At 54.0% G+C, this 23552-nt stretch overlaps 1 protein-coding gene across 6 annotated transcripts in view; it reads left to right on the top strand.

Moving 5' to 3' along the window:
* The window catches only part of KIAA1671, a 187537-nt gene that overhangs the window by 34294 nt on the left and 129691 nt on the right, over positions 1–23552 (top strand). For 2 of the 6 annotated variants that reach the window (XM_070219859.1, XM_070219857.1), the window contains exons 1-3: positions 9653–10256; positions 19613–21214; positions 23197–23284. In XM_070219859.1, the coding sequence (XP_070075960.1) occupies positions 10189–10256; positions 19613–21214; positions 23197–23284 (1758 nt within the window). In that variant the 5' untranslated portion in view covers positions 9653–10188. Of the gene's footprint in view, positions 1–9652; positions 10257–17594; positions 17865–19612; positions 21215–23196; positions 23285–23552 lie in introns of those variants that run through there. The other 4 variants (XM_070219860.1, XM_070219858.1, XM_001496100.6 and 1 more) reach the window with 3 other exon arrangements.

The raw sequence follows: 23552 nt of genomic DNA, 5'->3' as shown, positions 1-23552 counted from the left end.
GGCGGTGGGGATCTGAGAGGGCTTCCTGGAGGAGGAGGCATCGACTCAGGGAGCTGTGGCCGCCTTAGCGCACGTGGGTACTGACAGCCCTCGGGGAAAAAGAGAAGGGGACTGGCAGCTCCTCGCAGGTCTCTTTCCCGCCCTGGGTGGAGTCCTCCCAGATCCTGACTCCTACCCTGTTAAACCCAACCCAGATCTCCAGGAGGAGCGAGGGGAGGATTCGGCAGGAGCTGAGGTCCTGGCAGCGGGCAGGGCCCGGGCATGCAGGGCTCTGGGGAGGCTGTGGCCTTATTTCCTGAGCTCCCGGAGGCTGCCGATGAACACAGCGCCCTGTCGAGATGGGGAAGGTGTCCAGCCCCCAGAAGGCCTCCCGCCACCCTCCTGGTCGGTCCTCTTCCCCCTTCCGTCCCCGTCGGGCAGTGCGGCCCGTTTCCTGAACTGGGTGCAGTTTCCAGGACAGGTGCTGATGGGTCCTGCTGCCTTTGCCCACCGTGTCTGCGGTATTTATCTGTGTTTTCGCGTGTTGCAGTCGTTCGAACTGTTTTCACCGCTGTTTTCTCTCCCCTCGTGTGAATATGACACGTTGATGGATCCGCTCTGCTGCTGATGGACGTTCTGTGGTTTCCAGGGTTGGGCTTTTATGAATGAAGCTGCTGTGAACGTCCGTGCCCGGGTCTTCTGTGGACCTGAGCCTTCGCTCCTGTTGGGTAAATACCCAGCCCGGGAACGGCCGGGTCCTGGGTTGGGTGTCCATCAGCTTTAGTAGGTTCTGCCAAATACTTTTCCAAAGGGTTTGTGCCAATTTAAAACCAGTTCCCCTTGCGCGTCCTTGTCAGCGCTCGCTGACGTCAGTCTCTGTGACTTTGGCCATGAAGGTAGATGCAGGGTACTGTCGCACTGTGATTTTAATTTGTCTTTTCCCGATGACCAGTGAAGTGGAGCGTCTTTTCATGAGCTTGTTGATCACTTGGAGGTGTTTTTCTGTGTGTGTGTGTGTGAAGTTCCCATTCAAATCTTTTGTCCTTAAAAACTAACCAACCAACCAGATTGCAGATTGTCTTTTTCTTATTGATCTGGAGTTCGTTTTTGTTTCTGTTTTTGTTGAGGAAGATTGGCCCTGAGCTAAGAGCTGTGCCAATCTTCCTCTATTTTGTGTGGGATGCCGCCACAGCGTGGCCTGACTAGTGGTACTAGGTCTGCACCTGGGATCCGAACCAGTGATCCCCGGGCTGCCGAAGCAGAGCACGCAAACCTAACCACAACACCACTGGGCTGGCCCTTGTTCTGGAGTTCTTTATATTTTCCAGATCGAGTCCTTTGTTATGCACATATATGTGTATATATCATATTTTGTATTCTGGATAGAGTTCTTTGGTGAAGTATATATGTGTGTCTCCGTTTATGTCATCACACTTACGTGTATAGAGAATAGGTAATATTTTGTATAATGTTATAAAATATATTTATAATATAATATAGATAAAATACTATATATTATATAATTTCTATATCTATAATATTTTATCCCAGTACGTGAGTTGCCTTTTCACTGTCTTAATGGTGTCTTCTGATGAGCACAAGTTTTACTTAAGATCCATATATCTCAGGTTTTCTTCTAGAAGCTTCATTGTTCTCCCTCATAGAAAGGTTTTTGTGTAGGAGATGAAGGGTGTGGAATGGTCTTCTGGAAGGATCATGCCTGCTCCAGTATGGGGGAGGCTAGGGAGGACGCTGGTGGGGTCCCCCAGACCAGAAAGCACGGTCGTCTGGTCTGAGGGGAGGCAGATGGGCCCGGGGACGTGGATGGGGAGAAGGGAGGGGCCTGGAGAGAGATGTAAGAGGCCGATTGAATAGGATTGGACACGGGCACAAGCTCTCAGAGTCCTTTAGGGCAACTTGCTGTTTTAAAAAGTGCTCACTCACGATCCTGGACTGGACCATCTCGCCAGGCCTCGCCCACCTTTCTCCCAAGCTGGGCAGGCCCAAGCGGCTCATAGTTTTGTGAGCTTGGCCCCTGTGTGGCCCTGTCACAGCTAACACAGGGTTTCCATAGCTGGGAGAACCTGCAAGTTAAGAGAGCCCTTGGGCTAAAGCAGTTTCAACATCGTGGAAAGGCAGTCTTGCGCCTCTGTGGTTCGTTAGGCAATTTCATTGTGCAAACGTCACAGACTGCAGCTGCACAAACCTAAACGGTGTAGCCTACCACACGCCGAGGCCATATGGTACTAATCTGTCGTACGTGGGGTCCGTCATTGACCAGAATGTCGTTACGTGGCACGTGACTGTAAGTATCTATTTGTATGTTATAGAAATTTATTATATAAAACACATAATACGTATAATGCATATAGTAATGCACGTGTATGTTATATATAAATTACGTCATGAACCAGGACCCCAGGATCTGGCTATAGTCCCGCTGGCTCACCCTGGCCTGGGAAGACGTTCCTCAGCGCAGACAGCCCTAGGCTTTCCTCTCCCCGCTGCTTCCCCTAAAAATCCAGCAGGCTGCTCTCAGTTCTGGGCTCGGCATTTGTCAAGCAGGTGCTGTGGTTTAATGATCCAGGGCGAAAAGCACTTTCAGTTGCTTCCAGACACCTAAGGAGTCCTTGGCCAGCGCCGGTGGCCTGGTGGTTAAGATCCGGCACTCTCGCCGCCGCGGCCTGGGTTCATTTCCCGGTCAGGGAACCACAGCACCCGTCTGTGGGTTGTCATACTCTGGTGGCTGTGTGTTGCTGTGAGGCTGAAAGCTGTGCCACTGGGATTTCAAATACCAGCAGGGTCACCCACGGTGGACAGGTTTCAGCGGAGCTTCCAGACTAGGAAGAAGGACCTGGCCACCCACTTCTGAAACAATTGGCCATGACAACCCTGTGCACAGCAGTAGAGCATCGTCTTGATCCAGCGCTGGAGGGTGAGAGGATGGCACAGATAGACCGGGCAGGGGTCTGCTCCGCTGTACACGAGGTCACTGGGCATCAGAATCGACTGGTTGCCGCTAAGAACAGCGAAGGGAACGCTTGCAATTTGGCTGTCCCCGTGACCCGAGGGGTGGGGCTGCTCCCTCCACACCCCCATTCCCCCCGCCCCCAGGGAATGCATTTAAAACTTATTTTTAATTGTATTTGTTTCCCTGAAACTCTTTGTAACTGCCTTTAGCTAAAAGTGTCAAGGATTTGGTTGTCCCCGCTGTAGCTCATTATACATCACTCAGGGAGCCCTCCCAGAGTTCCTTGTCAGCGGCAGAGGTTCCCTTAGAAATGGAGCCTGTGACCCTGATGGATTGATGGGGCGTTCTGGCCCCGTCGATAGAGATTTCCTTACTGCCCCGGACGTCAGTTAATCAAGATGATGGATTTGGGGGCCCAGGGGGCAACGGTGGATCACTCACCATGTGGCACCCGTCAGTCTGGACCACAGGTGCCCCGTGCCCACAGTGAGTAGCTTCGGTCCCGGGAGGCTCCGTTGAGCAGAACCGTTCATTAACCGAGGCCTCCCTGCTCCCGCCTCGCTGCCCCGCACCCTGCATTTAAAACAGGGACAGAGGTCAAAAGAAACTGTCGTCGGTGATGTTAAAGGGCATGACTCCTTCCGATGGGTGAGTAGCTTGTGGCTCAGTTCAGTGAGGTTGGGCCTGGGGTCAGGGCACCCAGGCCGGTGGACCCTGGAGGCTGGGAGGGAGGTTAAAAGGTCCGGGGTTGAGGGCCAGCCTGCCCCCTCCCGCCCACGGCACGCCCTCTCTCTCAGCCTCAGTTTACACATCCGTGTATCGGGTTTGTACAGCGCTGTCTACACTGTCCGGTCAGGTACCCAGCTTCACCGGCCTGTTGAGCACTTAAAACCAGGCGAGTGCGCCCGAGGCCCTAAATTTAAAATTGTATTTAGTTTGTAACTCATTTTGGTTCCTTGGCATTTAAATTTTAGTAGCTGCATGGAAAGCGTCCTCTTGGGACCCACCTTGCAGGATTTGATGCTGTTAAAGACCCTCAGAAGCCCGGATGGGAGGTGAGGCCCCAGTGAAGAACTTGGTAGAGGCCTGCGCTCCGGGGTTACTCGCACAGCCACTCAACTCAGTGCCGCCTCCTTCAGGAAGCCCTCCCCTTCCTTTCTTCCCAGCCGACTTCAGCTCTGTGGGTCTCCTATTGGCGCTGGGACAAATTGCCATAATTTAGCGCCTTCATCATCAATACAAGTTGATTGCTTTTCAGGTCTGGAGGTCAGACGTCTGATATGGTCGGCAAGAGGGTTTTCCTTCTGGAGGCCCCAGGGCGGAACCTCTTTCTTGCTTTTTCTGGCTTCCAGAGGCCGCTGCATCCCTTGGCTCGTGGACCCCCAACTCTGGTGCCTTCATCCCATTTTTTCTCTCTGACTCTGACCCTTCTGCCGCCCTCTTATAAGGATCCTTGTGATGACATTTGGGTCCACCCGGATAATCCAGGATCGTCTCCCATCTCCCAGGGCCCTCACTCAATCTCATTTGCAAAGTCCCTTTTGCCAGTAAGGTGACAGATTCCCAGGTTTTGGGGGTTAGGGCCTGGACATCTTTGGCCGGCATTGTTCTGTCTACTGTCTTCTTTCTCCCATGGGCCTCAGTCTCCCCCACTGCTGTCGGTGGCCATGTTCGCCTCCCCTGCTAGACTGCGCTTCCAGGACGAGGACTTTCTGCCGCCAGACTTGCCCGAAAACCCGCTCTGAGCCGGACAGGCCCTGTGCCAGGTGGCAGGGGCATGATGAAATGACAAAACGGCAGAGGGCACACACTCCGGAGTCAGCGTGGATCCCAGGTCTGTTAACTTCCGAAGCAGCTGACCTCAGCCAATCCCTGTGCCTTCTGAGACCTCGGTTTTCCTGCCTGCAGAATGGGGAGAATACGAGTACCAGCCCCTGGAGGTCGTTGAAGACAGCAATAGAAATTACGCAGGTAGAGCCCTGAGCACCGTGCCCGGCGCAGGGGTGGCACCTCATGTCACAGCCACAGTTGCTGCTGCGACGATTAACAGGCTGAGTCCGAATCCTGGCTCCACCCCTCGAGCAAATTGCTGAACCTCCCCTGGCCTTGTTGTCTTCATCCGTCAGGCGGGCCTCATCGTCCGCCTCCCCCCAGGGGGCCAGCTTAACTGGGGTAATTCATTTAATGTGCCGCCTGGCACACAACCGGTGCTCAATTCGTGTTGGTGGTTTCATGGTGATCATTAACACCGGCTTCCCCAGGGCCCGGCGCTTCATAGGTCGAAGGACCTCCCTCTTGCAGCCGGCCCATGTGTAACTCAGAACCTGGAGGCCCGGGTTCCGTGCCAGGAGCAGGGCCTGTCTGCCGTGCCCCGAGGCTGGCTGCACCAGGCCCTGACAGGTTTACCGGAGTGCTGGGAAGCTGGTGCCGGAGGAGGAGGAGGAGTCGGCTGGGTGCCCGAAGGGCGTGGGAGGCACAGTTACCCTCCTGGGAAAACGGGGAGAGGACGTGCCAGCCGGCCCTGCAGGTTTACTGCAGGGACCACATGAATGCTAATGGCTGGGGCGGGGGTGGAGGGAGGGTTGCCGTGCAGCAGCCGGAGGTGGACCTGAGGCTGTCTCCATCCCAGGGATGCGGTGTGGTCTGGACCACTCTTTCTGGCTTTCCTTGCATCCTGGTTTGGGGGGCTGCCCTTGGCGTTTACATCCTTTGGCGCAGCGCCCCCCCCCCCCCCCCCCCCCGTTGTGAATTAAGCCTTGGGCTCTGAGGCCAGCCTTGCAACCCGTATCCACTCAGCCGGCTGCCCTTCCTTGTGGCCTCCCGACTGTGAAACTGGGGTACAACTGGAGCGTGGGCGAGGGCAGACTCCCTGAATCACTGTCTCTCCCGAACTCCTTCATCAGAGGCTATTCCTTCAGTCCAGCTAAAAGAATCCCACCCACCCGCAGGTCCCTCCACTCAGCTTCACGTTCTGCCGGTTTGTTTGCTCACTTATTTATCGTGCATTTCCAGAAAGCTGCTGCGTGCCACGTCCACCCGTAGGTATTTTACATGCGCCGTGTCCTTTAATCCTACAAATCTTTTGAGGCAGGTCTCAGTGAACTCAGTTTGCCCGTGAAGAAACTGAGCTTTCAGAGGTGAGGTGGCTTGTCAAAGACACCACAACCATTATGTTTGCTTCGAAGACTTTTGTGCATTTAACCAATTTGCACCAAACTCCCTGGATCCATTAGGAACGCTTTTGCCTGCATCTAACAGAAACCGTAACTAACAATGGCTTAAACAGTACCTTATTATTCTTTACATAACAACAACAACAAAAATCCAGAGGAGGGCGGTTCCGAGTTAGTGCAGTGGCTCAGCTGTGTCATCAAGATCTTTTCCGTGCCTCTGTCCTTCAAGTATTGCTTGTGACCTCATGGTCTCAAGATGGTTGCCTTGGCTCCAGGCATCATGTTTTTGTTCCAAGTAGGAAGAAGGGGAGCACCGTAAGCTGCATGTGCCTGTTCTATCAGCAAAGAAAAAGCCTCTCCAGAAGTCTTCTGGCCATTGCACCTTGTGTCTCTTTGGTCAGAACTGGATCACATGGCCACTCCTAGCTGCAATGGAGACGAGGAGAGCTAGTCTCTGGTTCGTTAGCCTTAAGAAGGGGAGCTGCCTGGGAGCTGGCATCTGCATTTTCTGACTCCAATACTATATTCTTTCCATTTTACTGGTGATTTCCAGCCTCATGGCCTTTTGCCATATCCACATAACCCCTGTACCGTTATTTTACTGTCAATTTTTTTGCTTTTTTGAAAGTTAAATAACTTTTTAAAGGAATCTTTAAGAAAAATCTCTATTTCAAATTGAAAACCAGTTTCACTTTTCTTAAAAAATAGCAGTAAATTTAAATACAATGAAAGTAAAATAATATTTTAAAGTCCTTTGCTGCCTCTGATGGTCTGAGCTGGGGTTGTCTCTTCTTGATTAAAGTGGGACATTAGTGGATAATGGAGATGTGGGCGTTCGAGTCGGAGTGGCACCAGCATGGACCGTCTCGGGGAGGCCGGGGGAAGGCTCCCGTGAGCAGCACATGGGAAACAGTTGTCATACAGTGTCCTGCACAGCGCCTTAATGCTGGGCCTGGATGCCACAGCATCCGGAGTACCTGAAACCATCCTGTGTCCCACATGGGCTGCCTCCCCTCTCTGGGGAGCCCAGCAGTCTCCCATTTGGTCTTCTCTGTGTCAGGCATCAAGTCAACTCTCGGAAGTGGAACCTGGAGCTGAGGGGTCTGGACCCTGGGTGGGGTGGAGTGAGGGGGCTGTAGATCTTGTAAGAACCTCAGGCTTATCTCTAATATGTGACATCTTGAGCAGCAAATTGCCAAGGCAGTTTGGAAGTCTCTTTGGCCTGGGAAAGCCACAGAGGCTTCCTGGAAGAGGTGTCCTTTATTTATTTATTTACTTTTTTCTTCTTCTCCCCAAAGAGCCCCTGTACATAGTTGTGTATTTCTTCTGTCCTTCTAGTTGTGGCACGTGGGACACCGCCTCAGCATGGCCTGATGAGTGGTGCTGTGTCCGTGCCCAGGATCTGAACTGGCAAAACCCTGGGCCGCCGAAGCAGAGCGCGCGAACTTAACCACTTGGCCACGGGGCCAACCCCAAGAGGTGTCCTTTAAACTGCCCTAAAAGGATGGGTGGGATTTGGGCAAGCGGAAATTGTGCTGTGGGTAAAGGGCTCTGCATGGAGAAGGAGTAAGTGAAAAAGACACTCCCATCCGGGGACCCAGTCGGGAATCTGGCAGTGTAGGCAGGGCCTGCCGTATAGACCAGATTAGTTAGCTTGGGGCGGGCCTTGAATACCTTTGCCCAAGCGATGGACGGTGAGAGCCGTTCATTTCAGAGCCGGGGAGCAGCGTGATCAGCTCTTCCCAGGGTCTGAGCTTTGCGCAGAAAGCAGCCTTGGAGCCAAAATAAGCTAATTCCTCCGAAAATCTGTTTGTACTTGGAGGGAAGTACTGATATTTTTTCTGAAATGCAGTCTGCGTTTCTCAGCCTCCCCAAAGAGAGCGCGTGGTGCTCACACTTTTCTGAGTCCAGCGTTGTACCGTGCCTTGTAGTGAACTGAGCTCTGAGGCTGAGACTCCTCTGCTGTGAGCATCAGCTCCGGGGCTGGGCCTTCCTTCCTGCCCGCTCTGCCAGCGCCGGGCCGGGCCCAGACTCACCTCGAGCTGTTCTCATCGCCTTTGCAAACCTTACAGTCGAGTTTGCGATGATCCTGCCTTAAACGAGAAGCCAGGAGAGCTCCCGGGGAGGGCACGGCGGCCAGGGCTGGTTTACTGCTCCTGACACATCTTTATGGGGTCAGCCCGAGGGGAGCGGTGGAGGACTCTGACCTCGGAAGCTTTGAATTCAGTCAGCACGAGATGTGTTTGCCTTACGTGGGAGGGTCCGGGTCTTCACATCTAAAAGCTCTAAAAAAGGCGTACCCCTCTTTGAACCAGCCAGCCCACTTCTAAGCAAAATTTGTCTTGGGAAAATAATTGCTTGTGGGTGTTCATTGCGGCGTTGGTTTTAATGGTGCATAACTGGAAACAACGTAAAGATCCAGTAGTGGGGGATGGATTAGCTAAGCATGAGAGCTGCATTTAATAGAAAACTACAAAAGCATTCGAAATGACTGGAGAGGTGGTGCAGCTACGGATGTGAAAGATGTTTATGACATATTTTGAAATTAAACAAGAAGCAGCAGGTTCCTAAGTAGCGTGCCTGATCTGATTCCATTTGAGGGGTTTTTTTTAAAGATTGGCCCTGAGCTAACATCTGTTGCCAGTCTTTTTTCCTTCTTCTTCTTCTCCCCAAAGCCCCCGAGTGCATAGTTGTATATTTTTAGGTGTGGGTCCTTCTAGTTGTGGCATGTGGGATGCTGCCTCAGCATGGCCTGATGAGTGGTGCCATGTCCGCGCCCAGGATCCGAACCGGTGAAACCCTGGGCCGCTGAAGCGGAGTGTGTGAACTTAACCACTCGGCCACGGGGCTGGCCCCTTCAATCTGGTTTTGACAGCTTGCCAGTTACATTGGAAATGCGCAAGTCGGTGCGAGTCAGAATGCTCATAGTGGCTGTTGGCTCTGAATGGTGGAATTTAGGATTATTACAAACATTTTTGCTCATCTATATTTTTGAGTTTTTCTGTTGTTGTTATGTGGAGCACCTGAAAGGATCTAGTGAAAGGGCGGGAGTCGGCTAGAATAGTGTAAGAGCTTTCGATACTGTAAAGAGGGGAGTGTCACATCCTCGGTGGAGTCCGGTGTCCCAGGGGACTCAGTTTTCCCCATTCCAGAGCAGACGTCTGCAGACTCTTTCTATAACAGGCCAGAAAGTAAATATTTTAGGCCCTCTGGGCTAAACAGCCTCTGTGGCAATTACTCAACTCTGTCTTAATATCTTGGGAAGAAGCTATGGGTAATCTGTGTAAATAAATGGTCGTGGCCGTGTTTCAATAAAACTTTATGTACACAAATGAGCGGGGGGGCCGGATGTGGCCTGCTGACTATAGTTTGCGTATCCCTGATCTAGAGAAAAACAAACCAACAAAAAAGCAGCTTGATTAATGGTTTCAGTGAGTGTGTTAGCCAGTCCAGAAATAGCCTAAATGGTAGGAAGGAACAGGCCAATGAAAATTTGAAAAGGCGGATGTTTAAATAGAGGCGTCGAGATAAGTGGTAATATTCTTTCTGAGGATCAGCACTTGCACCTGGATGAGGGGTGTTGGGCTGAAGTTGGGGCCTGGATTGTGCTTTGGGGCGTCTAAAATGCAGATTAGCACGTTAAAGGCTCTGAAAAGTCTTGCCGGAAGGAGGCTAGTTTCCAGTTGTTGGACCCGGCGTTCTCCAAACGCTGTCGGTAAACCACAAAACCCTCCTGTGGGTGTGAACGTGTCCTGCCTGCATCTGATGGTCCAGGGAAAAGTTGGGAAAAGCCCCTCGGACGGTTCCTCTGGATTCCAGAGCTCAGAATGTCAGATGTGCTGAACTTGAACGCATTCCAGCTCGAAATTTACACAGAGGTCAAGACTATGCCGATTAAGGCAATTCTTACAGAAACTGTGCGCGGTCTGCAGGAATCGTGGCTCTCACTTCTTCTGCCAACGGGGGATTAAGAGCTGCATTTAGGCCCCCAACCATCCTTTGCTGAGCACCGGCTGTTGAGAGGGAATCACAGGTGACCAGGAGAGTTAGAACCCGCGTCTCAGAATGCGAAAAGCTGGGCTCCGTGGAAGACGAGCCAAGTGCAACAGGGAGAAGTGGACGGCGCAGACCCGGTGAGTCTGGGGGTGACTGAGCCAAATCTGAATCACAGAATCTCTAAAATCACGGAATTTAGTGACCCCTTGTTTAGCCTCTTGTTTTGTCGGTGGGGAAACTGAGGCCCAGAGTGAGGGAGGGATTTGCCCAAGCTCTCACTGCGAGTGCGTGGAGGAACTGAGACCAACGCTAGAGTGAGGGACCTACTGTGTGATCGTTTTTATGAAATATCCCGAAATGGCAGATCCCTGGAGGCAGAAAGCAGATTGGTGGTGCCTGAGGCTGGGGGAGGGGAGAAGGGGGAGGGACTGCTAACGGGCACGGGGTTTCCTTTGGGGCCATAAATATGGAACTAGAGAGAGGTGATGGTTGCACAACATGGTGCGTTTACTAAGTGCCACTGCCGTGTACGCTTTGAAATGGTGGAAATGGTGAATTTCATGCTATGTGTATTATGTTGTGTTAATTCAAGTGAACAAACACGCACAATTTTTTTTTCTTAAAGATTGGCCCCTGAGCGAATAACTGTTGCCAATTTTATTTATTTATCTTTTCCTTTTTCTCCCCAAAGCCCCCAGTATATAGTTGTATATCCCAGTTGTGAGTGCCTCTGGTTGTGGCATGCGGGATGCCGCCTCAGCGTGGCCTGATGAGTGGTGCCACGTCCGTGCCCAGGATCTGAACCAGCGAAACCCTGAGCCACCGAAGCAGAGCGCGCGAACTTAACTACTTGGCCACAGGGCCGGCCCCAAAGTACACAATTTTTAGAAAATTGTGCCTCTTGGACTTTTCACCAAGATCCCCTCATGTTGCCCCAAGAAGGGTAAACAGACAGGCTCACGCTGGAGGACTGTGTTTCTCCTGTACCTTTGGGCCTTGGCTCATGCTGATTACTCCGCTGGCCCTGACCTCCTCCTCTGCTTGGCTGACTCCTCCCAGTCTCTGCTCAGACATCACCTCTTCCAGGAAGCCATCCCTGACTACTCCACTCCTCCTCCGGGCTTTTACAGCCTCACTTTCTGTCCCCACCAGGGCGCCCCTGAATTTTATGGTGTTTGACTTCTACCTCCTCCGCTAGACTGTGTCACCCACTGTGATCAGCAGTGGGGTCTTCCTGCTTCCCACTGTGTTACCAGCGAGGGGGGCTGGGGGGCACGGCCCAGTGTGGACTGTGATGGCTTTTAATGGAGATCTGCCATCAGCTGAGTCAAATGGTGATTAGAGCCTAAGCATTAGGTTTTGTTTACATTTGTTTTTAGTTTCTTGCTTTTTGTTTATTGTGGTCAAATACACACAGTGTAAAATTAATCATCTTAACTATTTTTAAGTGTCCAGTTCAGTGGCATTAAGTACATTCCCGCTGTTTTGTGACCATCGCCAGCATCCATCTCTAGGACTTTTCCATCCTGTTATACTGAAGCTCTGTCCCCATGAAACACTGACCCCCCATTCCCCCTCCGCCAGCCCCGGGCAACCACCATTCTACTTTCTGTCTGTATAAAGTTGACTCCTCTAGGGACCTTGTATAAGTGGCGTCATACACTTGGGCCCTTCCGTGACTGGCTTATTGCGTTTAGCAAAGTGTCCTCAAGGTTCACACAAGTTGTCTCATATATTGGTACGTTACTCCTTTTCAAGGCTGAATAATATTCCATTGTGTGGATGGACCACATTTGGTTTATCCATCATCCATCGATAGACGTCTGGGTTGTTCCCAGCTTTTGGCTGTTGTGGATGATGTCGCGTTGGACATCGGTGTACAAGTATGCGTTCGAGTCTCTGCTCCTGGTTCTTTGGGGTATGCAGCTAGGAGCGGGATTCCTGAGTCACGTGGTGGTCCTGTGTCTAGTTTTAGAGGATCTGCCTCACTGGTTTCCGCTGGGGCGGCCCCATTTTATAGTCCTACCAACGGTGCGCAGGGCTTCCAATGTGTCCACGTCCTCACCAACACTTGTCGTGTGTGTTTTTTTGGTAGTAGCCATCCTGATGGGCGCGAAGCGTCCTTTACATCTGTGCATCATAAAAAAACAACTGTTCTAGGTAGAAATCTGACAGAGAGGGAGGGTGGGGTCAACGTAACTCCAGCCACCCACGGGCTGCTCCCTCCACACCTCCAGCCTCGGTCTCCTCCTCTGTAAGATGGGGTTCGTGACAGGAGCTGCCTCATTGTTAATGAGGTCATCCTTGTCAAGCACGTAGCACCCTGCCTGGCACACAGTATCTGCTTCGTAGATAATAGTTTTTTTGTTTTTTTGAGGAAGATTAGCCCTGAGCTAACATCTGCTGCCACTCTTCCTCTTTTTTGCTGAGGGAGACTGGCCCTGAGCTAACATTGTGCCCATCTTCCTCTACTTTATATGTGGGACACCTACCACGGCATGGCTTTTGCCAAGTGGTGCCATGTCCGCACCCGGGAACTGAACTGGTGAACCCTGGGCTGCTGAAGCGGAATGTGCACCCTTAACCACTGGGCCACTGGGCTGGCCCCAATAATAGTTATTTTTGTTCTTAGCATTCAAAAGCTCTGAAAGTGGGCAGGAGAGAAAGTTTGCACCTCCACGTTTTGAAGCGGTGGAGAGAGCACAGCTCAGAGGGAACTTCTGGTACTGAGGCTCAAAAAGAAAACTGTTTGCACAAACAACATTAATGGAAATAAAAAGGAATTTTAAAATGAAAGGGAATGTTAAAATTTTAACATTCTACGAACAATTCCATCCCAGGTCCCCGACACTTTTTGTTTTCCTTTGTCCCTGTTCTCTTCCAGACCTTGACTGTTTGTGTCAGCAATCTTTGCTGTTGTCACAGCCTTGAGTACAACAAGATGTCCCACTGCCACCGTTTTCCCAACAGATTATCATAAGCGCTTTTCGCTTCCATGCGCAGACCTCCCACCCTCACCTTCAGAGATGCAGGCCAGCCCCTCCCTGTGGCTGAGAGACTTTCTCCTTTCGTGGAGAGAGTGGGTTATTGCTAGGTGTTTGCTATTCTAGCCACAACAACCATCTTTTCCGATCGCAGACTCAGGCCGTGGGGCGTGAGGGGCCTTTAAGACCCTTGGGGCGTTCTGGGCATGCTGGGAACTGGAGGTCTCGTCTGCCTGCCAATGTTGCAACCTTTGGGACATTTCAAATGGCTTATGAGTCCTGAGTTTTTTCCAATAAGGGTTATCACCCCAAATCCAGGCTGCGTCGTTGCTGCTGCTGGATAGATAACACTGCAGTGGACATCTTTGCGTGTATGACTTTCCCTTCTTTTCGATTCCTTCGTAGGATAGGTTTTTAGAAGTGAGATTACAGGGTCAAACATAAGTGAGTGTTTTGGGGGGAGGTATGTGGTGGAGAAAACACTTGATTTGTCGTCAGAAGATTTTAACTCCAGCTCTTGCCCTCGCCAGCATGTCATTGAGCTCATTTTCTGAACAGGGTTTTTCTCATCGGTAGAATGGTGGTAACACAAGGTTGTTGAGAGTATTAAATGAGAGAAGACAGAAGCTGCCCAGAGTCACATAGCATGGTGCCCAGCTCTTGATGGAGCCTTGGAAATTATCAGTTGCAAGGGAATATTGCCAAATTGCTTTTATAGCTTCCATCGTCCCTGGGCACCAGTGAGCATGTCAATTTTCCCGCACCCACGCCTGCGTTGGATATTATTATTTTCTTCTTTCAGGATGCTCTCCTTTCAGGTAATTTTGCACACTGACTTTGTGTCCAGTGTGGTGTCAGACCCCGGGGATACAGCTGTGAGCCGGACCCAGGAGCCTCCTGGCCAGGAGCTCCCAGTCCAGAGCAGGAAGTAGAGGCGGCGATCACTGCTGGGCGAGGGAGAAGCAGCAGGAGTGAGAGTCCAGAGCCCAGAGACACCTGAACCTGCCCCGGGGCCATCAGGGAAGGCTTCCTGGAGGAGGTGGTGGCCCTGGCGCTGAGACTTGAGGGATGAATAGAGAGTAGCCAGGCAGTGTGGGCATGGCAGTGCAGAGGCATGAAGGCGAGGAAGAGAACAGCGTGTCTCGTGACCTGTCTGGGGTCCATTGTGCTGGAGTAAAGGAGTGCGTGTGAGAGACAGACAGACAGACAGATGGATGAGGGTGTGTGTCAATCATTAGACTGAAGCTGGAGAGATGAAGAGGATCCAGATCCGGCTGGGCCTCCAGGAAGGAGCGTCACATCTTTATCCAGAGGGCGGTGGGGACGCACGCACGGGCTTGGAGCCAGGGAGGGACGTGGTGGTGCCTGTCGATCTCAGATTCACTCTGGCTGCTGCTGGGAGAGTGAATGTCCCTTCTCGGGCTGCCCCTGTGGCACAGTGGTTAAGTGCGCACGCTCCGCTTGGTGGCCCAGGGTTTGCCGGTTTGGATCCCAGGCATGGACCTAGGCAGTACTCATCAGCCATGCTGTGGCAGCCGTCTCACATACAAAATAGAGGAAGACTGGCACAGATGTTAGCTCAGGGCCAATCTTCCTCATCAAAAAAAAAAGTCCCTTCTCAGTGATGTTTTCCTGCCACTCCCTCCTTTATGGTCACTTACCTAACATTCTCTATCTTGCTTAGTTAGGTTGTTTCTTGTCTGTTCCCATCATCCTGATTGTCAGCTCTATGGGAACAGGGCTGTCTACATGTTTTGTTCACTGCTGTGTCCCCGTCACCTGGCCCAGTGCCTGGTACTCGGTGGGTGCTCAGTAATTGTGGAATGAATGAATGAATGAATGAATGAGTGAGTGAGCCAGGGCCACAGCCGTGGAACGGAGGGAGAGGACGCATCCCCTGCAGTAACCTGGGACCCTGGGCCCTTTCCGTCTGGGGCTGTGGGTGGAGGCACCACCTGCGTCGGCGGCAGCCTGCTCTTCTGCGAGGACACGGCGTGCACTGGGCCCTTTGCACAGCGCATCACCCAGGATGGGTGCGCAGAGCTGGGAGCCCAGGTCTCGCTCCGGAAGACACCTGGGGGAAGGTGTCAGGACTGGCTCGCCCCCCTCACCAGATGGTGGCCTTCCCAGGAGACGGTACCCAGAGCTGGCTGAGGGAACGCCTGGTGAGCGCCCAGCTCAGATTTCTGGGCGTAATGATGAAGGACCAGCAGCAGCTGTTGGAATGAATCAACGCCTCTGAGTTGAAGTGCGAAGCTGCCAAACTGTTGGGTTTTGAATGGAAATGTTTCTCTTGCCTTCTCGCTGCGTGGTTCTCTCGGATTCCCCGGGAGACGGTGAGCTCTGTGGCTGCGCCCCCAGCACCCAGCACGGAGCCTGGATTGTGGAAGGAAGGTCAGAAGGCGGGAGAAATGCATGCTCTGGAATGACTCTGTCTGATTTCAGAAATTATTGGTCTTGCTGATTCCCTGCCCCCAGAGAATGGTTTTCCCTGCGTGAAATTGTAGGAAATGGGAATTTGAAACTTTGCAGATCAGCTCAGGGAGATCAAGCCGATCGAGCAGGTTCTGCGACAACAGATCCCCAGCTGTGGCGACCCCCACGGCTTGAGGACAGACGGACATCCTCTGTCTCCTGCTCTGTTGCAGCCCCTGCCCTCCCAGATCAGCCTTGCTCCCTGCCTGCCCCCTGTGCCGACCTCCATAATGGTTAATACAGATGAAACCGGAGATGGCTCACGCTCGGTCCCCGTCTCTCTTTAGGGATCTCTTGTTTACCTGGCTGTGGCCACAGTGCTAATAAATTTAAAAAGAGCGAGCGCGGTCACCCTCGGAAGAAATAGGAGCTGGCCTCCGTGTGAGTGGGCTTCTGAAATGTTTTGGAAGAGACTAACATCTCTTAAATTAACCATGACATATGTGATGCATTTAAAGTAAGGTTTCCAAGCATATATTTCCATCGGTTTCCTTACATTTTACAACAGGTTAAATGAAAACCTGAGAATCATGGGTTTCTAGGTTTGGGAAGGACTTCAGAATAGGATTTAGCTGTCCACTGGGGTGGTTTAAAAACTTCTTTCTTGTCTCTTGTTCGTTCATTTATTAGTTGATGCATCGACTCGTTCGTGCAGCCATATTCACATGCCAGCTATTTGCCAGGCGTTTTCAACGGAAATGGGAGAGGAAGCCCGAGCTATAAAGGGCATTGCAGATAACAGAGACGCTGCTCTGGCTAGGAGGGTGCGGACAAGAAAGCCTTCTGTCTCTGTCCTTGCCTGTTTCCTTGCTCGCAATATGGCCACTGAAGTGGGTCCAGGGATCCCAAAGTGGGGCGACATTTGTGTGCCACTGATCCTGAGTCAGCAACCGTCTTCTTGGCGACTCTTCCTAGGGAAATCCACACAGAGCCGCGTTCATTCCACGTTCGGGCAGACGAGCTGGTGTGACAGTGTGGGGTCAGCGTCACAGCGAGTATCCGACAGCGGGGCTCCATCCTGTGGTCCGTGAAACCGGTGGGCCCTCTTGGTGGGGTAGGTGGGGTGAGCTTCCAGCTCAGCTCTTCACAGCTCTTTGGTTTTGTCATCCCGTAGCAGTTGACCTATGGCCACTCCAGAGCTTGCCAGAGCCAGAGGAACGCATCTGATGTCCTAGACGGCTTAGTGCTGTGACACTCATGGCACCTGTACTTATTCAGAAGCTTAGAAGAGTGGGGCGCGGGCCCAGGAGAATCTCTCTTCCTTCGTTTATTTATCCACACAATAATTATTTATTTGGTGCTATTGTATGCCAGGCCACTGTACTAGCTACTGGGGCTTTGCAGTGCCTCTGGGGGCTTACCGTGGAGAGGGAAAGGCTGATGTCAACTGAAGGATAATGTAACTGTGTAGCTGTGATGTGTCCTGCCCTGTATCTGTGGGGCTCCCTGGGCGTGTAAGAGGGAGAGTCCTAGGTTAGCGGGGGGGTGGAGATATCTGAGCCCTGATCTTAGGGGTGGGCCTGTGTCTGTGTGTGAGCGAGAGAGGTATCCCAGAGAACAGGTGCAAAGGCCCTGAGGAAGCATGTGAGGACCTCCAAGAGATGCAACATCCCGATACTGCTGAGCAGGGGAACCAGGAGAAACAGCTCCTGAATTAGCCAGCACTTTGAGCGCTCAGAAATCCCCTCCTCCAAGCCGAGGGTGTCTGCCGGGACCACTACTCCCAATTCTAGGCAGTTAATCCTCCTGTTCCTGCACCCCCACGTCACCCTTTACAAACCATGATGTTTGTTGCCCCGTGTTGTAATTGCTCGTGTGTGTTTCTCAGACTGTGAGTTCCCTGAAGGCAGGGGATAGTCCTTGTTGCTCTTTGTGCACACAGTAGGCGCTCAATAAACGTGCATTGGAGGAACAGGGGAGATTTTTATTGAGCACCTACTGTGGACTCAGCACTCTCTCTGCGCACGTGTATGTATCAGGCGACCAAATCGAAAAGCTGAAAGGAGCGTGAGTTTTACAAGCGGGAGGAGATGCCAGCCGATGCAGTTGGAGCTTGAAAGCTTTGGCGCCGTCTGTGCACAGACTGCCGGAGCTCGGGAACCGAGGCTGTCGCCCTGTGTCTCCCCAGACCTGCCGACGCTCAGCCTGCTGGGATGAGCCTCCCCTCCCCCGCCCGCCGCTGCCCGGGGACCGGGACAGGGACGGCCCGCTCCGCTCAGGATGAGAGGTGACAGCGTTGGCTTTCTCCGGCAGCCACCCGTCCCCGGCCAGGGCCTGCCGGCTTGGGTGAGTGGGGGGGCTGGCGTGTCCAGGGGGTGCAGGGCGCCTGCAGCTTCTGCTGGGGAATTTTCTCCCCGTCCTTTGCATCCTGTCATTGTCCTGTGTCTCGTGTCCGGGATGTCTGCGTCCCAGAGCAGGGTTTCAAGCGGTCACGGCAGCTGGCTGTAGAGGTGAGCCGTCCTGATTCTGGACAGGCCCCGGGGTGCGTCCACCCGGGGTCGTTGCAGACGGAATTCTCCGGTTCTCCCTAACGGTCCTTCCGTCCTGCCCCTAACCGTGTCTAGACAGTGTTCTCCGGTTTGGGAAGAAGGACTCTGTTAGCACCGTGGAGCGCGTAAGGAGGAGGAAATATCAAAATCTGTCTGCCTTTCTTTCCTGCAGGCTGCGGAGTGAGTCAGAGCTGGGGGCAGCAGCGTGGGGCCCCGGGAAGGGAAGCAGGAGGCTGGCGTGGAATGAAAAACCTTCTACTTTTAGTCCATCTCGGGGGGGGGGTGGTGCAATTTGGCAGGGAAAGAGAACACTGGTGTGAAGGGCGGGCAGGGTTGGCAAGGAATCGAGAAGAGCGACCTGTCTGGCACTTTTGAAGACCAGAAAGGAATAAGCGTAATTTTGAAAAAGGCGGGGTTTAAAAGGGTGAAGACTTGAGGTCGAGGTTCAGCTGTGTGATGGCAGGCAAGTCGGGCGACCTCTCTGGGCCCTTTCCCTTCATCTCCATGATGGAGATGCTGCTAGTCCCTGCCTTTCGGGGTTGTTGGAGGATTGATGAGAGAGGAGGCTGCTGCCTTGAGAGAGCAGAGCTCATGGCTGGATGAACAAAGGGGCTTATGCCTGAGCCACTAAAAACGGGGCCTGATAAGCATCGTTCCCACGTCGTGGGGTTGTAAGGAGGATGTGATCTATAAAACAGAGGAAGCACTTGGCTTATCTTGAGCCCTCACTCGTGGTAAGCTCTGGCCGGTAGCTGTTAACTCTTCTTGTCGAGACTGTGGAGGCAGCCAGCATAAAATAGGCGGTCAACAGAGGAGAACCCAAAAGCAAACAATAACAGCGGGGGAGTGAAAAATGAAGATGCCTTTTTTTTTTTTAAGGCATCTGGAATGTCAGGGGAGGGGAAAGATAGGGGACAATCTGATGGACGTGAGGGTTGAGGCTGGGGTTCCGAGGCCGATAACCAACTTTGTGACCTGCGGGACCCCAGCTTTGGGTTCCTGTGTGAGCTGGGGCTGGTTACTTACCCTCTCTGTGCTTGGCACCCACCACAGGGATGTAACGAGGATCAGCTCAGAAATGGGAAAATGCCTTAGGGTAACAGGAGTGAGAGGACTCAAGGACTCTCACTGGGGCTTAGGCTGGGCGTGTGTGCTGGGACCTGGGTTCGAATCCTGACTTTGCCTCTTACTGTCTGAGTGACTTCAGGCCGGTGACTTGGCCTCTCTGAGCTGGTTTCCTTATCGGTACAGCAGAGATAATCACTTTTGACCTTAAGGGCTGGCCTTGAGATTCTCCGAGTCAGGAATGCCTCCATGAACCTTGGTGCCTTTTCCGGACCCTTCGATCTGGAAGGAACTTCAGAGACGGCCTTGAGTGCCCTCTCCTTGCCCAGAGCTGAGAGGTGGGAGACTGGCCCAGGCTTGCCCGGTGAAGTCAGCAGAGGGCTATTGTCCAGACCGGGGGCTCCAGGCTCTCGGTCCTGCCCCCTCAACCTCTCTGTTTCCACCCAACACTGACTGAATTTTAAATTGCCTTTTTTTCAGTGGTTGCTTCTCCATTTCTGATTCTCCTCATCCCCATGGACCCACAGCCGTAACCATGGTGACACGGGTCGTCGAGGTCAGCTCCATAGCGTCCTTGACGGGAGTGCCAGGCCTCGGGGACATCGCCAAGGAGGATGCCCTGACACGGACCTACTTCTGCCAGGCCGGGGACGCCCCGGGGGCCCCCTCGGCGCTGCTCCTGGACGGGAAGAGCACCCTCCGCAGCCCGGCCCGCTCGCTCCCCCTGCCCAGACTCGCCCCCAAGCCCTTCTCCAGGGACAAGGCCCCCGACGTGAAGCCCCCCGTTGTTGCGTCCTTGCGGCCCAGCCTGGCCAGGCCGTCTCCTGCCTGTGGGGTCCCCCAGGACGTGGCTGCAAAGGCCACGAGCGAGAGGATGCCCGGCCTGCTGGGGCAGGAGGTGGGCGGCGGCGAGGGCCTGCGGAGGAGCTCGTCTCTGTTCAACAAGCCCACGTTTCTGCGGCCCAGCCCCAGCGCCACGGTTCTCTTGGAAACCACCCAAGCCGGGCCCTCTCTGGGCCCAGGCAGCAGGGACGGGGCTCCGGAGGCCAACACGAGAGTGTCCCAGGAGGCTCCGTCGGGTCCGCGGCCTGAAGTGGCCGCCAAGCCTGCCCTGCCCTCCCGGAAGCCTGGGGGGGCCCTTCCCCGGCCTGGCCCCCTGTCGCAGGACACAAGGCCGGCTGCCACCCAAGAGGAGCCAGGCCCCCCCGAGGCTCTCCCGAAGGCCAGCCGCGTGGAGGCCACGGGGGGCCCTGCCCCGGAGCCCAGGCCTCGCCTGAGGAGAAGGCCGGTGTCGGCCATTTTCATCGACTCCCTTCAGCCTCAGCAGCCAGGCCCGGGGGGAGCAGCTGCGGGGGGCAAGGCGCCCCCCACCCCTCCTGAGAAGTCCTGGGTGAGGAAGCCCAGGCCCCTGTCCGTGGACCTCACCGCCCGCTTCGAGAGCAGAGAGGCCTTGCTGAGGAAGGCGGCCGCCGAGGCCACCGCGGGTCCCGGCGCCCAGCGTCGTGGGCCGGAGGGGTCCGACTCCGAGCCCAGAGTGGATGAGAAGTGTTTGCTCAAAGCAGAGGCGCCCCTTCTTGACCCGGATTCACACTTCCTGGAGGTGGCCAAGAAGATCCAGGAACGGAAGGAGAAGATGCTGTTTAAGCAGGTGGAGATGGGCAGCCTCGGTCCCCCCAGGGGCACGGCCAAGGTCACCCCCACAGAGGACCAGAATCTTGGGGAAGGGAGAGCCAAGCTGGACGGGGACTTGGAGAAGGCTCCCAAGTCCCCTTCCTCCAGGCCGGGGAAAGGCCCAGAATTTGCTGCCGGGGAGGTCCTGGCGCCGGCAGAGTGGACCTCCAGGGGCAGCGTCAGGAAGCGCATCAGCCTGTTCGGGGAGGAGAGCGCCACGGCCTTGGCAGCGGGGTCTGAGCCCCCACGGGCCACTCCTGAGTCCCCATCCACCACCCCAGAGCCGGAGAAAGCAGGTGTGAGCGTCCAGGAACGGATCAAGGGCTGGACGGCCGAGGGCTCCGAGGCCAAGCTGGAGATCAGGAGGAGGGCGTTCCAGGCCCGGCCCCTGTCGGCGGATTTGACCAAACTGTAAGTGGGGACATCCCACGGGCGTCACCCAGCCCCCAAGCTGCCTCGTGTCCCCCCACCGGAGACCCCGCAGGGAAGGAAACCACAGGGAGCCAGGCTCCATGCTGGGCACCTGCCACCCCCTCTCTGGGTTTGCCTGCAGCCCCGAGAGCCAGTGGCCTCAGCTTCTGTTTCTCCGATGAGGAAGCTGAGGAGTAGAGAAGTAACACAGCTCCCCTACGGGTACCTTGTGTGCCAGCCGCAGAGCTGGGATCTTGCTTTCCTCGTCCCTTCTCAGCTTTGCACGTTACAGGGGGAGGTTACATGCCCATTTTGCAGAGGCGGTTGGGCAAGGTGAAGTACCACAAGGAAGTTGGGAGCCCAGTGTCCTTCCAGCTCTGCCTGTCTCCACAGCTGAGCTTTCATTTCCTGAAGTCTGAGGATGCTGCATAGACAGCCTAAACGCCCCTCAGCGGCCCGCAAAATAAAATCAGATGGGTCTTGAGCCTCGGTTCCTTCATCTCCAAAATGGAAATGATGCTGAGACCTTCCTTAAAGGATGAAGGCAGCGAGCTAGAGAGCTGATGTTGGGTTCGCAGTGCCCCTGGGAGCCCTCCCTGCCTCGTAGCTCCAGATGATGTTATTAATCCCATTAGTTCATATGATTTTCTAAGCTTGCCGGATCTCTGATGTCTCTTGCTCCTTTTTTGTCCAACAAGTGGCTGCTCAGCTACCACAGGGAGATGCCACTGGGCGTGTCCACCAGCTCATTAATGACACGCATGCCACTGACACGCTTTGTCAGAAATGGAGCTTCCAGGGGGTGGGACCTCTGGGCAGCCTGCCCTCCTGGCCCTGGGAACCGGGGTGGCCAGCCCAGCCAGAGTTAGCACAGTGGCTCTCAGCGTTCAGAATCACCTGGAAAAATACCGATGCCTGGGCCCCACCTGGAGAGATCCTGATTCAGTTGGTATGGGCACGGCTCACCTTTTGATAGTTTTTAAAAGTTGTCCCAGTGATTCTCATGTGCCGCCAGGCCTGAGAAGCCCGGAGTTCAGACAACAGAGAAGGAGGCCCCGCTGCTGCCGGCGACCTCACACGCCTCCTCTCGCTGCGTCCTCCTGCTGCCTCGAATGCTTCCCATCTGACGGACGGGGAAACTGAGGCTCCGAGTTTAGAAACAGCTCGTGCATGGCCTCACGCCCCCTGGGAGGCAGACCCTGGGCTGCTGGGTCAAGTTTAATCGGTCTAATTCCTCTCCCCTCCCTTTGCTCTGCAGCCCCAGCCCTGAACTGACCTTTAGGCATCTCCTCTAGAGAACGCTTCAGAGATGGTGACATTCTAGCCCCAGAACTCCCCTTTCTCCCTCTTTCCCTTCACAAGTGGGGAAACAGGCCCAGAAAGCGACAGTGACTTGGCCAAGGTCCCCTGGAGAAGCAGAGACAGGCCAGCGCCCCCCACATTCCATGACAGCCCGCTGCCTCCGAGTCCCGTGGTCCGCAGTGGGCTGCTGTTGTGCCCGGGGTTGCTAACAACAACCATTAATGATCCCTTCTGGGGCATCTTCCCTGTTCCTTAAACACCCTCTTGTAGCTATTAGGGCCTTGGGTGGCCTCTTATCTGCCCTACAAAAGACGGTGGGGAGGTGTTAATTATCCCCTTTTTATAGATGAAGAGACAGAGGCTCAGGTGGGGCCACAAGCCTGACCCAGGCTCTTGCACTGGGGAGGCACTAGAGCTGGGACGAGCACCCAGTTCTCTTCACCCAAGCCTGGGGCTCCTGCCACCCTGGCGATGCTGTGTTTAAGGTAGGCTGTCCCCGCCGGGCCCTGCTCGGTTTCGCCACCCGAAAGGAAGTGTCTTTTCTCAAAGCAAATCAGACAGCGTTGCTTTGATGATGTCAATGCTGGCTTCACCCCTTGGCTCCTGAGCGAGGGACCGGGCTGGGCTGGAGGGAGTCACAAATTCTGGCCCCATGAGAGTCACTTGGACCTCTCTCCCAGGTTTTCGAGTCCTGCTGCGAGCACTGAAGTCAGATCCGAACAGTGTGCCGAGCCGGGTGGCGAGCTCTCGAAGGAACGCGGAGAGAAGGTGAGGGGCAGCTGGGTTCGCGCATCTTCTTTTCCACTGGGTGCTTGTTCTGAATGCAGAAAGAGCTGGCCTGATCTTCAAGGCCGGGGAAGAACCAGAAACCTGTCGTGAACCACGAGACATTTCTTTCTTTGATGCTGGGACTTTTAACGTCCCTTCTGGCATGATGGGTGGTGATTTCCTGTTCCTCAGGTTAAATGCTGTTTGCAAATGTAATTGTTGGGTATTTATTTTTTTCTCTGCAGATGGGAGGGGGGACGTGGCTTTC

The sequence above is a fragment of the Equus caballus genome, chromosome 8 (genome assembly GCF_041296265.1).
Source record: "Equus caballus isolate H_3958 breed thoroughbred chromosome 8, TB-T2T, whole genome shotgun sequence".
In the NCBI taxonomy this organism is placed as follows: domain Eukaryota; kingdom Metazoa; phylum Chordata; class Mammalia; order Perissodactyla; family Equidae; genus Equus; species Equus caballus.
Note: the sequence above shows the minus strand (reverse complement) of the source record. Positions and strands in the feature narration are given on the sequence as shown.